Raw genomic sequence first — 23,239 nt, forward strand, 5'->3', positions numbered from 1 at the left:
ACAGATCAGTCCACAGGGGCGGCCTGCTTTATTCTCTACACAATAGACCATCACTACACTGTAAAAAAGAAAAAAACTGTTTTGTAGGTGTAAAGTTAGTCATTAATTTAAAATTATTACATTAGATCATATTATTAGCTAATTGCCTTTTATTTAAATGACTTAGTAAGACACTGCTATAGGACAAAAATGTTTCACCTGACTCTATTTTCCCAGCTAGCGGTGCGTTTCAGACAACATTCTCAGAACCTTACCATTACCATCAGAATGAAACCAGTTCGTAAACAGACAACGTTCACCGAATGTTTAATAGTTTCATTTTCACATTCATCAAAAGTTTTCTAAGCAAATGTCTATCATACATCTGCAGACCACATCTGTCCATTTAATGGCATTTCATTTTGACAAATGTCTGAAAACATTCATCAAAGTTTACAGACAATGTACAATATTCACCAAAAGTCAAAATCACCCCCCTGCGCAACTGGCTGCTAGACTTCCTCACCAACAGACCTCAGTCAGTCCGGATCGGACAACACACCTCCGATGTCATCACCCTCAGCACAGGCTCCCTTCAGGGCTGCGTCCTGAGCCCTCTGCTGTTCACTCTGATGACACACGACTGTGTCCCCAGGTTCGCCACCAACCACATCGTGAAGTTCGCGGACGACACAACGGTGGTGGGCCTCATCAGAGACGACAACGACCTGGACTACAGAGAGGAGGTGGAGCAGCTGGTGGACTGGTGCAGAGACAACAGCCTGATCCTGAACGTTGACAAGACGAAGGAGATGATCGTCGACTTCAGGAAGAACCGGCCCAGCCACGCTCCACTGCTCATCAACAGCTTGGCTGTGGAGGTGGTCAGCAGCACCAAATTCCTGGGGGTGCACATCACTAACGACCTCACCTGGACTGTGAACACCACGTCTCTGGTCAAGAGGGCACAGAAACGCTTGTATTTCCTGCGGAGGATGAGAAGAGCACACCTGCCCCCGCCCATCCTCAAGACGTTCTACAGAAGCACCATAGAGAGCATTCTGACCAGCTGCCTCTCTGTGGAGGAGGAGTGAGCGTTCACGCTTCGTTTGACTCTAACATCATGCATGGAGGTAGATTTCTGCAAACCTTTTCGCCTTCAGCATGAAAAGTATCCGAAAGGAGCGCGTGTTGGTTTCAAACTGAGGGCATTCAGACAGGACTTCTACCTCCACCTCACACCAGATTCCACTTTCCTGGCCACTGGCGGCGGATCTGCAGCATCCAGGGCTTCATCTGGCCTCAGGGAATGCTTCTACTCCGGGGACGTTAACGCAGACCCGGACTCCTTTGTGGCGGTCAGCCTGTGCAAAGGTTTACGGGGGGGCTTCACCCATAAAGCCATGGAGTATATCATCACTGCAAGCACCGAGGACACAGCAGCTGAATATGGACACATTTTGGAAAAAACGCACAGGATCAACCGCAGAATGAGCTCCAGGCATCCAGGGGCCAACTTCCCCAGCAGGTGTGGAGTCACACCCGACACTAACTTCAGCGTTTCCATGGAGAAATACAAACACCTGGATCAGCTGGACGCCGGTGGCTTCATGGAAGGCGTGCTGAAATCCCTGGGCAGGTCCAAGAGGTCCGTGTCCATCCCCAGGTTCGTGGAGGTGATGGTGGTGGCGGATCAGTCCATGGCTGCATTCCACGGGGTTGACCTCGAGCATTACCTCCTGACCCTTATGTCAGTGGCAGCCAGGCTGTATAAACACCCCAGCATACTGAACTCCATCAACATAGTGGTGGTGGGGTTCATGGTGATAAATGAAACTGACAAGGGCCCAAAGGTTTCCAGCAACGCTGCTCTGACTCTGCGCAACTTCTGCTCCTGGCAGAAGAAGTTAAATAAACCCAACGATAAGCACCCAGAGTACTGGGACACGGCCATCCTGTTCACCAAGCAGGTGGGTACCACAGAGGCAAGCCGAGTTTCACCCCGACAGCCATGTTTTAGTCTCACCCTCAGTCCAGCTGCGTTAAACTCGTTTATAGCCACAAATGTCACATAATGTTTGGTAACTTAGACTTTTTAATGAGTATCTACTACAGAAAACTTTGGGTCACTTTTAAAAACTACCGTTGTATTTCTGGATATAGGTTTAAAACTAAGAAAAATACTAAACGTTTCCAAAAAGGGGATTGTTTCAGTTTCTTCTATGGGATGTTTTTAATGATTTAAACACGCAAAAAACCTTCAGTTGAAAACGTAATAATGGGTAAAAAAAAAAAAAAACATTATTGATATTTGTCTCGTTCCTTTGTGGAAGTTTAATGCAGGATTTTTTCCATACAAAATAAAATTTGTTTGTTCTGCACTTTTTTACCCAAATGAATAAGGGCCACTGTGAAGCTCCACAGAGCCACTTGCAGCTTGCAGACTGCTGTGTTAGATGTTGCATCTTTGAGTAAACTGCACTATTTTTTTTCTCTTTTTTTAATGGTTGGAATCTGGGCAAATAATTATTCACATCCTCCTACTTTGCAGATTTTTGCTCATATTGTGCTTGAAAATTCTTGCTGGATTGAATGTGACCATTTTGTATTTCATCCAGGCTGTTAAGCAACTTTATTTTTTCAGCTTCAGTTCAGAAACTTGATCTCCAGCTGCGCTGTAAAACACTGCTGGGTTCATTCAAATATGGCCGTCTTCACACAGCAGGTTGCTTAGGTTTGCCAACTCCAAATGGATGAAAGTGATTAGTGTTAAGGCTTCCAAAAAGTGGGATGAGAAGAAGCTCCCACAACAATTACTAAACATGTCATATGTGGATTAAAATGACTAATCTATCAATTTCTTTTTATACCTGGCTAATCGGTCAAGGTCAGTGGTCAGTTATTGGTCAATGACATGGCAACATGGAGACACACAGGGCTAAAAATCATGCACATGTCACAAACCCGGATACAGAGGTGTGACAGACAAGTCGTTTGTGGTTTCTTCCATATTTATTTATTTATTCTGTAGAAGACAATAAAGAAGACAATTTGTAGGTGGGCCCCGATCCCAACGACAGAGGCAAAGAGTAGAAGATGATGAATTTAAAGGAAATATGAGGACAAAGACTTACAAAAATCCATGGAGAAACAAGGAGTAAGAACAAAATCAAAACTACACAAGAAGCAAACCAGCAAGGGGACACAAGGAGAACACGGGGACAGAGGAAGGGACAGGAGGAAATGAAAGGAACTGGTGAGGATTTACTGAGATAAAGGTGCTTAAATACTGGGAGGTTGAATGCTGAACAAAATACCTCAACTGATTAGCTAACTGATTACAGGTGTGAGGGGAAAGCAGAAGAGAGAGATTGACAGAGAGAGAGAAAGTGGCACAGGGGGCGAGGGAGGGTACCCAGGGTAGAAGGAAATAAATCTGGCACTACAGAATAACTATGAACAAGATATAAACATGACTAGAAGCACTAAGAACTTCATTAAGAAAAACATGAATAAGACAGATCTAACCAAAATAAGAAGACAAAATAATAATGAAACTAAAATCAAATCAAACTACAAAAACAACTTAACAACCCGGGATCCTAACATTTAAATCCTATTTTGTACTTATATTTTGTGTATTCTAATATTGTGTTTGGTTTTGTTAAACTATGTATTATAGTTTATAATACACATCTATGCGCAGTGCAGCGGATTTAACTCATCATGCAGGGCCGGTCCGAGGCTTTATGAGGCCTGGAGCAGAATTTGACTTAGGGGCCCCTCTTGCTGCTAAAACCATCAGCACCTCTAACAGCTTCTGTGTTCGATTTAATCTGGGGGAGAGAGAGTAGATTAACTGGCCAACCTGAAAACAATCCGTTATAATTACAGTTTATTAATTTGTATTTGTGAAGAAACAGCTCAAACTCAAAGATTAAACTCACAGCATCAGATTGTTGCTATGGTAACAAAACAATCTAACTATGAATATTGTTCTTTGAACTTTTACAAAGTAAACTTGCCAGCTCCTTAAAATCTTACATATAAATGTTAAACAATTTAAAATATTTTTAATTTATGTATGTTGAAGCCATTAAACCAAATATAGCAGCGTTGATAATAAACAAATGTTTTACTTATGTATATGTGGTCTGTGTTAAAATATTAGCATTTATGGGGCCCCTGAAGCCCTGGGGGGCCGTAGGGACCCTCTGAACTTAACAGTAGTGCAAAAAATTGATATGGTAGTAGTAGTGATAGTATTTTCATCTTATCTAATCTTGACTCCTTGTCTATCTAGCAACGTACTTTTACTAATTAATTCACAAAGGCCTGTGATGGCCCAGGGCCACATGTTTAAGTCAGTAACTCTTTTTGATGCACAATTTATTTTTTTCATACAAACACAACAACCTTTTCATTTCAATAAAATGATGATTAGTTGATTTGGATACATTTGTTCTATTTGTTGGCAGCACACAACTTAAAGTTAATTTTGTTTGCTTAATATTAATTCTTGTTGGGTTTTTTGCCGGTTCTTACCTGCTTTGGATTGGCCAGACAAAAGACGGGGCCGGGGATCAGCAGGCTTAAATGCTGATTGGACTGCACCACTAATTCCTGCTGGCAAGGGGGAATTTGTATTATTTGGGTTTGGTTTTGTGTGCTTCTGTGTTTTTCCTGTGTTTTTTCTTGTTCATCTTTTTATTTATCAGTTATGTTTTGGTTGACTTTTTGTTTTACTCTTCTTCATTATATGTTGTTACTGATTTTTTTTCTTAGATCTTTCTCATTCTTGTTTCTTTATTTCAGTCTCATTGTAGTGTTTTCTAGTTACTCTAGGTTTAGTTATTCTTTTATGTCTGAGTCAACGTCTATCTCTCACAGTGTTTCTAGTGAGGTTTATTTCTTTTTTTATTTCTTTGTTTAGTCCTTTTGGTTATTCTAGTTTCTGTGTTTCTGAGTTTTATTATTATTAGATCAGCCTTGTTTCTGTTTAGTTATTTAATAGTTTCTCCTCATGTCTTTGTCTCTTTCTAGTTGAGCATGTTTTCTTTAGTCTTAGTGTTTCTTTAGTGTTACAATTATTTCCAGCTCCCCTGTGTCTTTGTGTTTCCTGTCAGTTCCCTGTTCCACCTTGTCCTCTGCCCTCAGCCTGACTCCTGCTCCAACCAGGCTCATGAGGCCAGGCCCGTTGTTCCCACTCTCAACCTCACAGTATTTAAGTTCTTGATTCTCTGTCACAAATCGCCAGTCCGTTTTCGTCACTTTTCTCATTTCTCCCCGGTCTCATTGTTATCTCAACATGTCCCCAGTTCGGCTTCGTTTTTGGATTTTGTTTCCCTGAACTCTCATACTTTGCATGTTTGATTCTTTAATCTTTTTCATTACATTTTCAAACTCTACCATGTCTCTTGCTTGCTGCATTTGGGTCCATCATGCCACACATCATGACAGTCTCTAGAGTTCAAAATTCTTTATTTTCACTTTGGGTGTTTAGGTTAGCCAAATTTAGCTGTACTGTTATTTGTTGTTAGTGATTGTATTCTGTTTAGTTTTGTTTAGTTATTATTTTTGTTTTGCCATGGCTTCTGTGGTTTCTTTGTAAGTTGTTGTACTTTATCTTTTTTCATTAACTCATCATATTCAGTCAGGGGCGCTGCCAGGAATCTTGGGCCCCATGACAAAAAATTAAATTGGCCCCCAACACGCAGCTGCTGTTACAATTTTTTGAGTCTATCTGACCTATCAAAAGTGCCACAATTTTAAAGGCTTGCAACTGTCTTGCTTTCTTTGGTCCAATACTGATAACTAGCACAATATTTACTGCTCATGAACTTTATACACAACAGTCCACATACAGTATGCAAGTAGGTTGCTTAAATTTGTTCTATTAGTTTTAGATTACTGAAATGTCTCTCCCCACCGGTGTTGGGTCTATTTTAGTTCATAACCTGCAAGGAATCAACCAGAGACGCAAATTACTTTTCTGCAGAAGAGGGGAGCAGAGCCAGACGCGGAGAACCCGCCGTCAAACACTGTCTGTGATCAACTCCGCCGGCTCTCAGTCCCCAACTGCCTTTTATTATGATTACAAGGAAGGAGGATGGGCTTTTTCACACAGTCACACAAACAATCGATCAATAATCTTTACCACAAGCTGTTCTGGAACCTTTTATGGACATGCCCTTACAAGGGCACGAAGCTGACCGTTGCAAATCACTTTCACAGGCAGCTGATAACAAAGAAATGTGTAAATGTTTCTAGCCTCCAGGCAAACATCCAAAAAACAGTTAATAGTTTATCACAAAAGATAGGAGCCAAGTAAACAACAAACAGAATAATAATATGAAAACATAGCCTTTCAAATATGAAATGAACTTCATCTGAACAATCCAGACTTCTCATAAAATGCTTTGTAGTTGCATTTTATTCAAGCTGCAGTATATAACTTTAATAAAAAAAATGTTTTCTCAATATTTGTTAAAGCTGTCACCATGTTGTGACAGTTTGTTATGAGACAGATAATCTGTGAAAACAATCAATCTCCTCCACCTGCTCCCTGAATTACTATTGCTAGTAATGCAACGTTCTGGCCAAAATAACCAATCAGGACCAGTAGGAGGGTCTTAGCGCTGTCAATCAACTCATTCACTCACTGCTAAATGTGCTAATGGTGGAAAAACAACTTATCATTACAGGAAAAATGTCTATCTGCTGTCATTGGTAGCTATGCTAACTAGACTGAGCATTCACAACAGGCTGCGCTGGCTACAGCATAGGGATGAGCAGCCACATGAGACTGTGATTGACAGCACTAAAACTCTCCTGTCTCAGATTAGCTGTTTCTAGATAGTACTGGGAGAAAGCAGAGGACATAGATTTTTCACAGATTATCTCTCATACCATACTGTCACAACATAATGACAGTTTTAACAAATATGTAAAAAAAAAAAATTATAAAAGTTACATACTGCAGCTTTAATTTCACTTAGGAGAGGACGGGTCAGGGGGGACGTGAGTTAGAGCTGCTGCTGACTGACTCATCTGTTGTTAAATGTGGTAAAAGATACAGGGACAAGTTCAATACATGAATATGTTGGTAATTTCTTTCCTTAATTCATTAAATGCTAGTGAAATGGAGGCAAACAGTCTGTAGCTAAGCTAACTATGCTAAATGGTTGATAATCTCACACAGTCTACCCACCTCTCTTGGAGAAAAAGTGGGTTACAAATTGACACTGACCTTTTTCTCTCTCTGTCTCTCTATTTTTTGAAAACCTGACTTTATTATTTTTCTTAGCAGCACAGTAACTGCCACAGTCATTCTTGACTGACTGCTGCTGAACACCGTCACCGTCAAGCTAAGCAGGAACGAACCATTTCATGCAGATCCAGGGGGGTTCAGGACAAATGTGTGCTTTTTGGTCTGGGAGGGGGGACATTTATGTTTTACTGCTAAAATCAATTTTAGAAAACACAGTATAATTAATTTTGTAATTGACAGGGCCCCATTTTTTATTTTTTTTATTTCTATAAGCAAAAAATAAATAAATTGTGGAGGGCCCCCTATTGGTCAGGGCCCCTTAGAGTTATCATAACTTTTCCCCCCTATACAGCGCCCCTGTATTCAGTTGCCATTTCCGTCTCTGCATTTGGGTCCTACGTCCACCTCATCATGACCCTGTGTCCAGTTATAAAATTTTGACCGCTCATGCTAAAAAATCCAAACATGTTAAAGCATCAAAAAAAAATCTTGAATCAGGTTCTTGAGAGGTAAACACTTTGTCTGTGTACCATCAGGATCTCTGCGGAGCCACAACCTGTGACACACTGGGGATGGCTGATGTTGGAACCATTTGTGACCCCAAGAGAAGTTGTTCTGTCATTGAGGATGATGGCTTACCCTCTGCCTTCACAACAGCCCATGAGCTTGGTAAAATAGTTGGTTGTTGTTTATCCTTTTCAGACAATAGGTCAATTATGGGCCCTTATTGTATTTTCCTATTATACTTGTTTCATTGGTACCTAGACTGACTTGGTTTGAAAACTTCACACCTTTCAGAATCAGAATAAGATTTAATCACCTACACCAGGGGTCACCAACACGGTGCCCGCGGGCACCCAGTAGCCCGAGGGGACCTTGTCAGTCACCTGCGAGCAAGTTCTAAAAATAGCCTTTGTCATTAGGGAGAACTGCCAAAAAAAATATTCAATTAAATGTTTTTACCTGGAAATAACATTTGTTTATTTTTAGAATATTTTTAAAAGTGAATTATAAAAATGTTTAAAATTTGCTGTATGTATACAACTCTTTTCTAGGGTTAAAGTTCAGAATTATGCGCAGACGCCTGCAGGATATTATCAGAGGGCAGCAGCGCCTGCAGCTGTACGGCTGCATCCACTCTGGTGCCTTGAGGTTTTCCTTTAAAAAAGAAAAGATTAACTTTTGGATTTTTTTTTTATCTAACCCTCTTTACTATTAGCAAAATTGTGGAGAAAAAAAATTCTTTTGTGTCAAAACATTTTTTATGTAGCGAGTCTGTGGAGGTCAAAGGGCACATCAAAGCCTAAATGTTACTGGTCAGTTTACTTTTATTTGGTGGCTTGGCGCTTTTTCTGTAAGCTAAAAATGAATGAGCGGAGTTTGATCCCACTCGTAGTCCTATCAGCGATCGTTTGGATCCCGGCTGAGCTTTTTACCGTGTGCGCGGTTCTGGCGGGTCAACGGATGGCAGACATCTGCTGCTCCTACTGAGCGTCTCAGACGAAACGTTCCCCAAAAGAGTAGAAATTAAGCAAACAATGTTGCATCACCTTCTCCTCCTCTGGACTCCACCTGAACCTGGGAACCAACATCCCCTCTTTCCTTGGATCACACGGGTTGGCTTCGCTTTCATGTCTTCACTGTTAGACCTTTTATTGTAATTTTACAGTAACTTACTGGCAACACTGTTGCCAGCAAGTTACTGTAATTACCATTCTACAGTACCCTTACTGGCAACACTGTTGCCAGTAAGTTACTGTAATTACCATTCTACAGTACCCTTACTGGCAACACTGTTGCCAGTAAGTTACTGTAATACTATGTACTATACCCATAATGCAATGCAAATTACAGTAACTACTTGTAAAGATGTCTTATGGTAGTTTTACTGGGCATTTTGTGGTATTTAACTGTAGAAAATACAGCAAAGGCTAACAGTGCACAACAAAGCACTGAAGAGATATCCTTGGGCATTTTGAGTTATTTACAAAATTAAATTAAAATAACAATAGCTGTTTACCTAAAAGCAGAGCATCATTCATTACCAATGTCGTTATGCAATAGTCAGCCCCGCCCTCAACCTCACAACATCCAGGGACTGACTACTGACCAGCTCTCCGTCCAACGGGTCCAGAAAATCTCTAAGCCTTCGAGTATTACCCTGAAGCAAGTCTAGTAGAGATGATCTATCTAAGCTGGTGTCGAAGGAGACTCAACTAGCCTTTAACTAGAGTTATGGGCTTTTCCGGTTAAGAAGCAATCAGTTGAATAGCCCTCACAGCTGCATAACCTCAATGACCACTGCTGTTAACTGTAGCGCTCCCTCTGAGTACAACGTGCGTTTGTTACAACACCAAGCAAAGCGCAGTTCTGACTAACTGGAACGATTCCTATCACTAACCGTTCCAGTTGCTATAACTTGGCTTCCTCTGATCATACAAGTAGTCCAGGAGTTCATTTCTGTCCACTAGGGGGTGCCCTTGCACCACAAATGGTCCACTTACCACAGTTTGAGTAAGACTGCTGTAAATCATACATGCTTGCTAGGATAGAGACTTTGTTAGTCTCTAAAGAGCCCAATAGCTTGAATTTCCAATTCAGTTCGACTGCGCTTGTGCGTCGTCAGGGAGCACTGTCCAAGACGTCGGTGTGTGTCGCCTGGTGGACGGCTGGGGGAACTGCACGAGAGTGTCGGTGGTGGCGAGAGCGTGGGCGTTGCTGGAGCCTTGGGGGTTCCAGCAATCGTATATATATATATATACACTGCTCAAAAAAATAAAGGGAACACTTAAACAACACAATATAACTCCAAGTAAATCAAACTTCTGTGAAATCAAACTGTCCACTTAGGAAGCAACACTGATTGACAATCAATTTCACCTGCTGTTGTGCAAATGGAATAGACAACAGGTGGAAATTATTGGCAATTAGCAAGACACACTCAATAAAGGAGTGGTTCTGCAGTTGGGACCACAGACCACTTCTCAGTACCTATGCTGTCTGGCTGATGTTTTGGTCAGTTTTGAATGTTGGTGGTGCTTTCACACTCGTGGTAGCATGAGACGGACTCCACAACCCACACAAGTGGCTCAGGTAGTGCAGCTCATCCAGGATGGCACATCAATGCGAGCTGTGGCAAGAAGGTTTGCTGTGTCTGTCGGCGTAGTGTCCAGAGGCTGGAGGCGCTACCAGGAGACAGGCCAGTACACCAGGAGACGTGGAGGAGGCCGTAGGAGGGCAACAACCCAGCAGCAGGACCGCTACCTCCGCCTTTGTGCAAGAAGGAACAGGAGGAGCACTGCCAGAGCCCTGCAAAATGACCTCCAGCAGGCCACAAATGTGCATGTGTCTGCACAAACGGTTAGAAACCGACTCCATGAGGATGGTATGAGGGCCCGACGTCCACAGATGGGGGTTGTGCTCACAGCCCAACACCGTGCAGGACGCTTGGCATTTGCCAGAGAACACCAGGATTGGCAAATTCGCCACTGGCGCCTTGTGCTCTTCACAGATGAAAACAGGTTCACATTGAGCACATGTGACAGACGTGACAGAGTCTGGAGACGCCGTGGAGAGCGGTCTGCTGCCTGCAACATCCTTCAGCATGACCGGTTTGGCAGTGGGTCAGTAATGGTGTGGGGTGGCATTTATTTGGAGGGCCGCACAGCCCTCCATGTGCTCACCAGAGGTAGCCTGACTGCCATTAGGTACCGAGATGAGATCCTCAGACCCCTTGTGAGACCATATGCTGGTGCGGTTGGCCCTGGGTTCCTCCTAATGCAGGACAATGCTAGACCTCATGTGGCTGGAGTGTGTCAGCAGTTCCTGCAAGATGAAGGCATTGAAGCTATGGACTGGCCAGCCCGTTCCCCAGACCTGAATCCGATTGAGCACATCTGGGACATCATGTCTCGCTCCATCAACCAACGCCACGTTGCACCACAGACTGTCCAGGACGTGGCGGATGCTTTAGTCCAGGTCTGGGAGGAGATCCCTCAGGAGACCATCCGCCACCTCATCAGGAGCATGCCCAGGCGTTGTAGGGAGGTCATACAGGCACGTGGAGGCCACACACAATACTGAGCCTCATTTTGACTTGTTTTAAGGACATTACATTAAAGTTGGATCAGCGTGTAGTGTTATTTCACTTTAATTTTGTGTGTGGCTCCAAATCCAGGCCTCCATTGGTTAATAAATTTGATTTCCATTGATGATTTTTGTGTGATTTTGTTGTCAGCACATTCAACTTTGTACGGAACAAAGTATTCAATGAGAATATTTCTTTCATTCAGATCTAGGATGTGTTATTTGAGTGTTCCCTTTATTTTTTTGAGCAGTGTATTTTTTAAATCTATTTGTCTTGTCATTTTGTTGTAAACTATGTTCTTTTTTATTTTCCATAACTATCAACATAGAAGAAAACATATCCATCCTCTGTTTTCAAAAGTTTTATGTTTTATTTAGTTCAAGACCTAAAAACAGGCGTAAAATTGTGATTATATAAAATAATGACAAATTTCCTAAAGTAGATGTTTATCAAAATGTATTTGTTGTCTTTTTAAAAAAGATTTGGCAACATTTAAAACTCTAAGCGACTTGCAGATCATTTGTCTAAATATAGAGAATTGTTACATTAACTCCATTACTCTTAGCAGCGGCATTTCCATTGATCATATAATTGTGCAATTTAACAACTGTCAAATAAATTTGCTAAATGGAAAATGGTGCTATGATGAGGTGGGTGTTTTTATTGCAATTGGTTTATTTCCAAAACTGCAGCAGAAAGTTTTTTGCATCACAGGAGTCACTTGATAGACACAAAAAAAGGAGAAGATGACAGAAAGTAATTGGAGGATCATGGTGCAGCATGTTTTTATTGATTTATCGCCTAAACAAACTTACTCACATGTGATTTTAATTGTGTTTCTTATTTTAATGGAAACACAGCAATTGTGAAATTGCATTTTCAATGTCAGAAGAATGTTGACAAAGTTTTGTGCACATTTGTAATTGAAATGCAGATACAGTTAGCCTCCCTGATCAGTTCAAACTTTCAGTGTGCGTGTGTGTATGCAGGGGCGCAACTACATACTTTCTGAGGTGTATGTGTAACCTCGATAATCGTGATCGCTCAGTCCAACTCAGTTCTGCGTTGTGTGAATAAGGGCCAGGAGACAGGATGAGATGAATTGATTTTTATCTGTATGGAACAGGATAATAACTGATCAGGAATCAGGTTCATCACAGCGGGTACAGCACCTCGCGCTCATCTCTCATGAACTGGCCAACGGCCGTATTTAATACATTAATATTACACAAAAATACAAAGAAATAAAACAATATGTACCTGTATGGAACAGGATAATAACTGATCAGGAATCAGGTTCATCACAGCGGGTACAGCACCTTACGAGGAATAGTATTTTATGTTAGCATCAAGCTAACATAACATTTTACCAGACAGAGCGTTAAACTCAGTGAACCTACCTCGCGCTCATCTCTCATGAACTGGCAACGAGATATCTGTGTTCAGTATATTTAACACTGCCAACCACCAGAAGGGGGTGCTGTTTCACCCATTACACATGAACCCAAACTTGGGAGTAATGACAAGTGGAATTCTATACAACATTAACTCTGTTACATATGCTAACATGTCACCGGCGCCCTTCCCTTCCTCCATGTCATAAACTTGTACCACTCATCTTTAATTAAAGTATCAATAATAATAAATGTACATATGTGTGAATAAATTACAGCCTAGAAAGCAATAAAAAACAATGAAACAACAAACAGGGCAATATTTCATCATTTAATATATGAGCCAGAGCCACTTCTGGGCTGCAGGTCTGAAGCATTTTGTTAGCATGTTTTCTATCATTCTTATAATTTGATAGGAAGCCTTATCCAAACTGGCAACCCGCATTAACTAACAAATGTTTTTAATGTTGAAAAAATAAACGGTTTCTATTCACAATATTTATTTATTTACTATTAATCTATGTTTATGATTTGTTCTTTAAATTGTCATTTATATTATTTTTCGGTCTCAGGAAATGATTGAGGGATGAAGAGACTGATGTCTGGTTCTTCAGGTTCTGACGGGTCTGCGGTTCCTCTCCTGACCCATTCTGTCTGATATCAAACCCACTGTGCGCCACTGAATATCGGCGACACATTTTTTTTAATGCCCCTATTAAACATCACTGTGATTGTTTAGCCTGGAATGTGTGTCTTCCCACTACCATCTCTATTTTTGCCAGAGGTTTTGCTTCTACGGACCACCGTCTGTAAAAGCTTGTGGCTTGTGTGTCCGTAGAAGAAGTCCGTATCGGGTGGACATTTTAAAAAGACGCGGGTTGATAGCAGCTCACCGCGGCTGCGCAGTGTCCGTCTCTAAGCAACCATGAGAACAGCGTCAGTTCTTTGGGGATGGGGGGTAAGGGTCCTATTTAGGTCCCGCAACGACAATTTAGCTGACCTTAATATTTCCCGTGTTTTGTTTTGGTCATTATTATTACACTTATTGTTGAGATGTGTGTGATAGGTGTGTCTATCAGACATTCATAGCAATACGGAATAAATCGCGTCCCGTACTGGTTCAATATGGGCGGAGAAAACAACCGCCTGTCATTGTAGCCTAGCTTAAGCTAACCTGAATATTTACAACTCTCTTGTTGTTACACTGACATTACTTACCTACTGTGTGTCTTTTAACCACTTTGAAAAGCTTTTCTTCGTCTCTCCAACATCTTTATCCTCTCCGTCTTCCGTTTTCTGCCCCAGAGTTTTTATCTGCTCCCCATCTTTAGCTCCCTGTTGTTGAGGCATTACTACAAATTTAAAAGAAAAAAAATGTGCCTCAGCACTTTCTCGAAGGGCCGCTGCCCAAGCTACCTGTACGGGAGGGGAGAGCGGCTGGCAGGAGGGGAGGGACGCCTAATCAGTGCTGTTCCTCTGTTATTGATCACTTCATACACAAACAGCGGTCAAGTACATAAAATGCTGACTAGAAAAAAAATTCCCCACATCGTTTTTGCGCCCCCTCTAGAGCAGCTCTCCTATGCGTTGCATACAGTGCATACCCACTTTTTGCGCAACTGTGTGTAGGCGTGCAAGTTTGCATGTGTGTATATGTGGTCATTGAACAATGAAGCAAGTTTACCAGCTGGTTTGTGGTTTGTGCATTTGCTTCTCCATCTTTCGAGAGGCTCAGAGAAGTAGGATCATCACTGATGGCAGTTTTGAACTCAAAAAGTCTAAATGCTGGAATTAAATCAAAGTTTTAATTTAAGACTTATGAAATCATGCCATTGAAGTTTTTTTTTCATCTTTTATATTTTTTTCTCTGATTAAGTTGTTTATTTTTGCTGAATTGTAAATGTAACCAGGATAATTTTTCTATACTAGATTTATTTTATTTTTTATTTTGTTAGATTTAATTTAATTTATTTTTATTTAAAAGTTTAATTAAAATCCCCCTTTCTTTAATTTATTTAACACCAACCAGGTGAGAACAACATTGTTCTCGCGCGGGTTTGACGTCATGTGACAGCTGCACGTCAGCGTCCTAAATTGACAGCTACGGCTTATATGGCTGCTAACCGCACCTTAGGTAGGAAACGCTGTCGGACCCTGACGTACAGGTAGGCTTCTGGTCTGTTCCCCAAAGCGGTTTTCAGATATCTATTGTATATCCTTCAGTCGTGTACCTCTGTTAACTTGCAGACGGGTGATTAATCAACCGAACGTTGTAAAAGATCACGGTTGGTCAAGAGGGAACTGGTGAGTGTTTGCTCGGGAGCTAGCATGCTAGCACTAGTCTCCCCAGCCTGTTGTAATTATACACCGATCTAAAGCACATTCAAATTGAAATGCTTACCGAAATTATTGTTGTGTAAAAATACTGTTTTGCATAAGTTGCATTTAATTATTATGTAAACTCCTACAATTATAAGAAAATATATGTACATGTGAATTGATTATTTAGGCCTGTTTACACAGGCCAGGTGTATTGCAGATCCCTCGCTTAAGGAGTGGCTGAAGGGTCTGGAATACAGCAAGGATTGTCTGGCTTCATGCTGACCAGACTGGCGAGCTAACTGTTTAAGCGGATCCGGAAATACAACACCTATTATCTGAGGAAACTCTTCCGAACTGGTTGGAGATTCATCCCAACAAGTCTTCATTGAAGGAACTGGATTATTATTATTATTTTGTTTTTCCCTTTCATCATCAACAAAGACTGGTTGACTTCCTTGGTGTAAGGAACTCTTTTGGACTCTAAATTGTTAACTAACTTGTATATCTTGTAAATATTAATACAACTCACCAATTTTTGCACCATCTAGCTGTCTCTGTGTTTTTACAAATTGCCACGTCCTCCAGCAGACGAATCTAGTTTTTAAGGGATCACTTGGATTGATTTTAATTTGGATTATTTCAAATTCTACTAATCCTAGAATGCAACACAGGTTACATAAAGAATATCACAGTCAAAAGTTCTGAACTTGATTTATCATGGTCTTAATTTTAGCTCAATAAAAACCTGGAAGTTTAACAGGAGTGTTGGACTTTTAAAATTTTAGGCAAATAACATTCTGACTTCTTTCACAATGCAATGAGGTTGTCTTCAAATATTTTCCAGCTGCAGTGTTAAAAGAGTGGACTCTGTAGTTAATAGAACTGTATTCAGAATAGATGCATATCAGCTATTAGACTTTTAGATGCAGTTTCAACTCCATGCAGTGAGATACACAAGCCAGAGCCACTTTAATTGCAGTCTGTCAGTACAATTTACACACTCAGCAAGGAAACAGGGTTGTTGTAAAAATGCTAGCCAGCGTCTTGTGTATACTTACTGTACTGTACATCCTCTCAGGTGTATGAAGTTTCATTCATGTGTCTTTAGGGCAGAAGGCTGAAACAATATCACAACGTTTGACTATGGTGATCTGAATGTGGCAGGTTGTGGATGGGACGCCGTGCTCCCCTGACACCTCAGCCGTGTGTGTTCAGGGTATATGCATCAAGGCAGGCTGCGATGGCAAGCTGGACTCTGACAAAAAGTTTGACAAATGTGGTGTGTGTGGTGGGGACAACCAGAGCTGCAAGAAGATCTCAGGGATGTTCACAAAGCCTGTGTAAGTATTCAAGCCTCCTGAACTCTGATACACCTAAATCAAACACAGTGCAACCAATTGCCTATAAGCAGTAAAAATATAAATATCTGTGTAATTTACTCACAGAATAAATGCAGCTGTTTTGTGAAGTTATTATAAGATTAGTGCAAAACATCATAACTGTAAAAACCACCATTAATCAGAGTAACAGTTAAAAACTGTCTGCTTGTGTTTGGATAGCTATTGAAGGGACAGCATGATGTGCTTTACAAGTGCACACTGCCATTTAACGGATAATTGAGTAACCGTGTTAAGTTCAGTTGCTATAAAAATGCTATATAATATCAAATAAATTCACCTAATCTGATGAAAACGGCAACAACAAAATAAGTCATTCTGATTCTGAAATATGACTTGAAAAAACTTTGACTTTGAAATTGGGCCTCTGTCTCTTTAAAAACTCTGTCATCAGGAAGTCATAACATGGCTCCTCCATTAACCCTTTAACAACATTTTTAACAGAATTTCACTGAGAAGTAGCTCCTATGTAGTTCAGCAGAAATTCCACCTGGTGTTTGGCAATTTTTTTTGTTCACACTGTATTGATTTTATATATGTAGTAAGGCACAACAAACATCTTAATGAGGCAGTAATATCACTGAAAACTAATTCACCCCATGCTGGCATTTCATATCATTGATCCCTATGTACATGCACTATTACAGTAAGTACGGGAACTCATCAAAACAAGAAATCTACCTAAAAGCGTGGCAGAACTTGATTTACACAAAATTGCCTCATGTTTAGATCAATGTAGCAAGTGTTTTTGGTAACACTTTATTTGGCAAGGTGTGCATAAGACACACCTGTCATGAACATTACATAACACCTGCTAGGAACTTTATGAATATCTATGACTGTTGTCAGAAGTGTCGTTCGGTAAATGACACTTTCAATGCAAAGTTACTTTAAAAGTTGCATTGAAAGTCCATTAAAAGAGCCAACTTTGTATTAAATTGTCATTTACAAAATCATGCAAAGTTGGCACTTGGACTATTAATCCAACTCTTAAAGCAACTTTGCATTGAGTGTCATTACTTGCCGAATGACACTTCGTGACAACAGTCATAGACGTTCATAAAGACTCCTTCATGTTCATGACAGATGTTATGTCATGTTTATGACAGTGTCATGTCAGCCTTATGCACACCCTGTCAAATAAAGTGTTACCGTGTTTTTTTCAAACATGGCGTAACAGGAAACAGTCTTTTTGGAACACCATCAAAGCAGTTCTTGGAAATAGTCGACATTCTTTGCTCCCATGGTTTTCTTGGCAGAAAGCGATGTGTTTTTGTTAAGCTATTCCTATCATGACCTGGACTTTTTTCTGTATCCAGATTTCTGAGTCTAGATTTCAACAGATTTATAACAAATAGAGGTTTCCATATCTTCTCTGGAGTTGAATGTCTGGAACAAATCTTGCCCTATTTTGGGTGAAATTCATTGAATCACTTCACATGCTCTATAATTCGTAGCATTTAGTGTTTTATTTTTTATTAAGATGTAGAAAGGTCATGTTTAAAATGTTCTTTCTTGCTTTTCAGTAATGGTTATAACTTTGTGGTGACGCTGCCCACTGGAGCCTCTAATATTGACATCCGCCAAGGGGGATACAGAGGAATGGTCAGTGATGAAAACTACCTCGCTGTGAAGAATCGCCATGGTAAATACCTTCTGAATGGCAACTATGTAGTGTCAGCTGTAGAGCGAGACCTTCTACTTAAAGGCACCCTGCTGCGCTACAGTGGCACCTCTACATCTGTGGAGATTCTCCAGGCCACCAGACCTCTGCAAGAACCTCTAACTGTAGAGGTGCTCTCTGTGGGGAAGATGACTCCTCCCAGGATCCGCTACTCCTTCTACATGTCAAAGGAGCATAAAGATGAAAAGACTCTTCGGAAAGAGGATAAAAGCCACAAGCTACAGAACAGTGTCTTGATTGATGGCAAAAATACAGTAATTAAGAATATGGTGATAGGTAAGAGACTTGTTAGTCACTGGAAAACAGCAGGGTGGGATTCATGTACAGTTACTTGCGGAAATGGTCTACAGAAGCGGTTGGTCCAATGTCAGAGCACAGAAGGACGTCTTGCAACTGATTGTGACATTACTAAAAGGCCGGCAGCAGTAAGAGCCTGTGGGGATCCATGTCCAATATGGAACGTAGGAACCTGCTCTCAGTGCTCTAAGTCCTGTGGAAGAGGCTTTAAAAGATGTTCAGTGTGCTGCACAACTGAGAATGGACTTAATCTGCCAAGAAACCACTGCTCTGGAAAGAAGAAGCCTCAGGAACTGGACCTTTGCAACCTGACATCTTGTTAGTGCCAAAGAAACTCAAGGGGTTTATTGAAATCTTCTCAAATTATTGTTACAATTCCACTGCTGTGTTAAGAGCAAGAACTCTTGAAAACAGTCAGTATGTGATGGGGTTTCAGATACACCACTGTATTGAAAGATATTTGTTTACTAAAGACAAAAAATGTTAAACCCATCTCGCACAAGTTTTGATGTAGTCTACTGTATTTTTTTTTTTATTCTGTATTTTTACCAGAATTATGCTTGTGTCCGCATGAGTGCATTTCATTCCAGACAATACAGTTTAGTGAGACATGAGAACCCTACCTTAAATAATTTGTCTTAATGGCACAGGCTGAAATTTTAATACCAAAAATCAGGGTTGGTGAGATCAACCTCGCTACTTGTCATGTTACTGGAGAACTGATGGAACAATCATGTAACTGGTCCTTTCTGGTCTTTGTGCAAATGACTGACTAGTAAAAATACTCAAACTTAATGTGACATCAGTCAGATCAGTTTTTGATTGATCAATCTGTTAAGTATATTTTTTCCAGAAAAATATCCAACGTGCAACGAAGAACATCATGTTTGTTTGGCTGGGTTTTGCTTCTCTGGTGTACCTCATGAGACAGGGAGCCAGAGCTGTGAGCCATTGTTTGGCGTCACTTAGGTTGTGGTATTTCCTGGGCCAGCGTTTCTTCCTTCTGCTCTGACAGCTGGGTCATTTCTCTCTGTGTTGCCCTAATCTTAACTTCTAGCTTATATCTTGAGGGAACTATTCCAAGTTGCTGGTGGTGTGCTTGGTCTTCAAACAAAGGGAACCAGCCTATTTCTTTTTTCTTAATTTTTCACGTTTTTTCCTACCAGATCTGCTTGTTATTCAGCAATACACATTGCATATGCCTAACTAAAAAGAAAAAGAAAAATATTCTTAAATGTGTTTTTATAATCTCCTTTATTCACCTTGCAAAAACCACCGGACAGCAGCTCTTGCTTAATCAAAGGAATGATTTGTATTACATATTCCTCATACCTCAAACTAGCAGACTAATTGGCTGCATTTTCATAAACCATAGAATTGCACAAATTAAATTGTGAAAATGGAAACGTGCCAATTTATAAAAAGAAACCCATGTTTCTTCAATAAAAAGTCTGCAAATGGAAAACTGCAATAGAAACTGTTTTATTTTATTTATTTTTTTTGCATCACAGGAGTCTTGATAAATAGCCGAATGTTACTACTGGCAAAAACAGTGAGGAAGACAACAGGACTGCAATTGTTTTTTTCAGGCAGTGCGCAGCTGGTTCCATCAGAGCTCTCACAGCTTCACACAGTTCATAAAAAGTTGTTTGTCATTCCAACATGTTGAATTCATAGCTCTTCTGTAAAATCAACTACAATTTTCCCAAAACACCGCACATGTAGCCACTCCTAATAAGGAGCTTGTTGCTCCAACGCCTGAATAAGACGCTGACGAGTGGCTGATGTCTGACTGATGAGAGCTATTGACTTATCACATGAACAAGCTTATTCACATGATTTTAATTCTATTTTAATGGAAACACAGCAAGCCGGAAAATATGTTTTTTCGACATCAGCAAAACATCAACAAAAATTTGTGCACATTTGTAATGGAAGCGACGCGACTGACACACACACACCCACCCACCCACCCCACACACGCCCACACACACTTTAAAACACTCCTTTAATATCTGTGTTTCAAAGCCATCCAAAACATCTTATCTTATCTTCAATGTGCAACAACTGGATCAAATATCAGTTTAACAGATGAACCACGAGATCCTGATGCTTTTGACTCGATTCTCTGTTAAAAGTTTCGGGTGTTATATTCAACTAACTGACATAGAGTGATGCAACCATGAAGCAGAGGATTTTCACATAAAACAGTCACTGAAGTCTTCAAAACACACCATTTTAAAATAGAACTTGAGTCTGAAAACTACAAGTTTATTTTGAAATCTTGAAGTCTGTGAAATAAGACCTCACTTACTTATCCAAATTAGAAAACTCCCAGTCACCTTTCAATGCACCATTCCAGAAGTTTGTCAACTGTCCAAATATTAACATGTACTGTTGCTGTGTCTATGGAATAATTCTTGTAAAATGTGCCAACACTTTGGACTCATGTAAATTATACCTCTACAAACTGTATGTGAGCCTGCAAATCCTGGAAGCAATAAGTGGGATTTTCATTTTATGTTGGGTTTCCTTGTTGGAAACTTCTCAGCTCTTGGAGAGAGAAATGCCACAAAGACTTCTATTACACATGTGAACAGGCAAACTACATCAAAAGGCCATAAGTGCTTGTGGGGGTGTTCGTGCGTGCATGCGTCTATGTGCTTGTGTTCAAAAGAAAGAGAGCCAGCATCTCTATCTACTCCAGGGCTTTCAACAAATTGCTGATCAAAGCCAAATAAGCAAACTGTGACTCTTCTGTCATGATATTGAATGGGCTATATGCAGATCCAATGCATGAAACATATAGCAGAAAAACTTAGGTACATTAAGCCAAACGTCAACACAAACAAATCTCTAGGACACAGGTGTCAAACTCCAGTCCTCGAGGGCCGCTGCCCTGCAACTTTTAGATGTGCCTCTGCTGCACCACACCTGAATAGAATAATTAGGTCATTAAGGCTCTGAAGAACTGATCTACATAAGGAGGAGGAAATTAAGCAATTTGAATCCAGTGTTTTGTACCTGTGGCACATCTAAAAACTGCAGGACAGCGGCCCTCGAGGACTGGAGTTTGACACCACTGCTCTAGGAGGTCGATTTCACCACCGGTTTCTTCATGAGGTCAGGGATTATGGTAAACCACAAAGACAACCTGTGAGGCTTGAGTGAGAACAGGAACAAGTGGTTGGACAGGCAGAGGGAGCTGATTGATGGAAACCAATCGTGTCAAATGATCCTTACAGGAATTCTTGAGAAAAGTTTAGATTAAAAAGTAGAGTCTGTGAAAAGGGGAGTAGGCCACAATGTCAAGTGGGACTGGTTTTGGTTCTCTTACAGTTTTGTTTGTATTTTCTTTTAATTCATGTAAAGCACTTTGAATTACCTTGTTGCTGAAAATGTGCTATATAAATAAAATTGCCTTACCTTACAGTCAGAACACCCTGATGATTTCTATGATTAATGCTGTATAGCCAGTTATGATTAAATTTGGGGGATAATATGCCTAAGGTTTATACCCTTCCATTTAGAATTAACAAATGAAGCCTTGGCGTAAATTCAAACTGGAAGACTCTCTAGCCTCACCTGCATCATCCAATCGGTGTGACTCGTACATCGCTGTTGACCTATCAACACTGGACCAAGCCACGTCTGCCACAATCATCGACCAAACTCCCGCTGATAAGGACCTCCATCCATGGCATCATCCGCTTTCCAGCCGCGCTCAAGCTGTCCATCCACACACCTCAGCTTCTCAGCTGGCTATCTCACCAAATCCTTTTCTCCGTGGCTCCCCGTCCTTCCACCTCTCATCCTGCCGACAGAAGAGCCGCGTGCTCAGCTCCCTTTTTTTCCCCCTCAGAAACTCCTCAAATGAAAGAAAATTTGGTCATTTAAAGAACAAGTCATACAAATAGATTAACACTAAATACATAAATATTTCCTACTTTAAAAGGTTTTATGGGTAAAACACATTTGGTAGTTCACAGTCATCTAATCGAAATGTACATGCATTTAAAAAAAACAAAAGGGCAATTTTAAACAGTCTGCCATCTGTTTTTAGGCCATTCATAGGCCTCAATCCAGAAAGCGGAACAAAAGCTGCTAAAGGAAAAGTAACATAAAAACCAACAGGACGACTTATGCTCAACACTAGGACTGTCAGGATCTGTGTTTTTCTGTGTTTATTTCAAGTTTTCTGTGTCTCCGTGTTGTCCTGTTCTCCCCTTGATCATTCCCAGATGTGTCTCGTTTCTGTGATTACCCTCTGTGTATTTAATGCCACCTGTGTGTCTGCGTTCTCGTCGGGTCCTTGTCTTGCAGTCGTTTGTGCGTGTCGTATGCACCAATTTGTTTGCTATCCATTCTAATAACCAGTTGCTACCAGCATTGAGCCCTGGTTTCCGCTCAGTCGTGCTGCCTGGTGTTTTGGATCTTGTACATTCACCATTAAACGGTCATCATACATCTTTCCTGGGTCTCAAACGTCTGCCTCACCACCCACCTACACTGCACTTCATGACAGAAGGACCCGACCAAACCGATCAGTGAGGCACACAACTACATGGATCCAGCCGGCTTAAGAAAGACCATAAAGGACTATGTCGAGGAGGTGGCAAAGCCCTACTCCGCCCGTCAGCACCTGGGGATAGCCACACGCATGGTCCTTATGTTAGATTACTGGATCCCGTGTCTTCCGCACCTGGGGCTGGTGGAGTTACAGCAGGAGGCAGAGTGGGAGCGCCGGACAGCGATCGCCGTGCTGAAAGGTAACCCTCTGCCTTCCAAGCCGCACAGTCTCTCTGCCAG

At 40.9% G+C, this 23,239-nt stretch overlaps 1 protein-coding gene across 1 annotated transcript; it reads left to right on the forward strand.

Annotated features, from left to right (window-relative positions):
* The first annotated feature begins 1,106 nt into the window (after nt 1-1,106).
* On the forward strand, nt 1,107-20,314 carry LOC106700246 (A disintegrin and metalloproteinase with thrombospondin motifs 15-like). The gene is made up of 5 exons (XM_023351768.1): nt 1,107-1,949; nt 7,786-7,930; nt 15,361-15,512; nt 16,217-16,392; nt 17,976-20,314. Exons 1-5 carry the CDS (start codon nt 1,107-1,109, stop codon nt 18,751-18,753), a joined length of 2,094 nt encoding a protein of 697 aa, XP_023207536.1. The 3' UTR covers nt 18,754-20,314.
* The last annotated feature ends 2,925 nt before the right edge of the window (nt 20,315-23,239 follow it).

The sequence above is a fragment of the Xiphophorus maculatus genome, chromosome 18 (genome assembly GCF_002775205.1).
Source record: "Xiphophorus maculatus strain JP 163 A chromosome 18, X_maculatus-5.0-male, whole genome shotgun sequence".
Lineage (NCBI taxonomy): Eukaryota > Metazoa > Chordata > Actinopteri > Cyprinodontiformes > Poeciliidae > Xiphophorus > Xiphophorus maculatus.

Excerpts from the sequence above, each read along its gene's own strand:
- LOC106700246 (XM_023351768.1), top strand. The coding sequence starts at position 1,107 with ATGGAGGTAGATTTCTGCAAACCTTTTCGCCTTCAGCATGAAAAGTAT. Across the intron at positions 1,950-7,785 it reads CCATCCTGTTCACCAAGCAG|GATCTCTGCGGAGCCACAAC; the intron begins GTGGGTACCACA and ends GTGTACCATCAG. Across the intron at positions 16,393-17,975 it reads GGGATGTTCACAAAGCCTGT|TAATGGTTATAACTTTGTGG; the intron begins GTAAGTATTCAA and ends CTTGCTTTTCAG.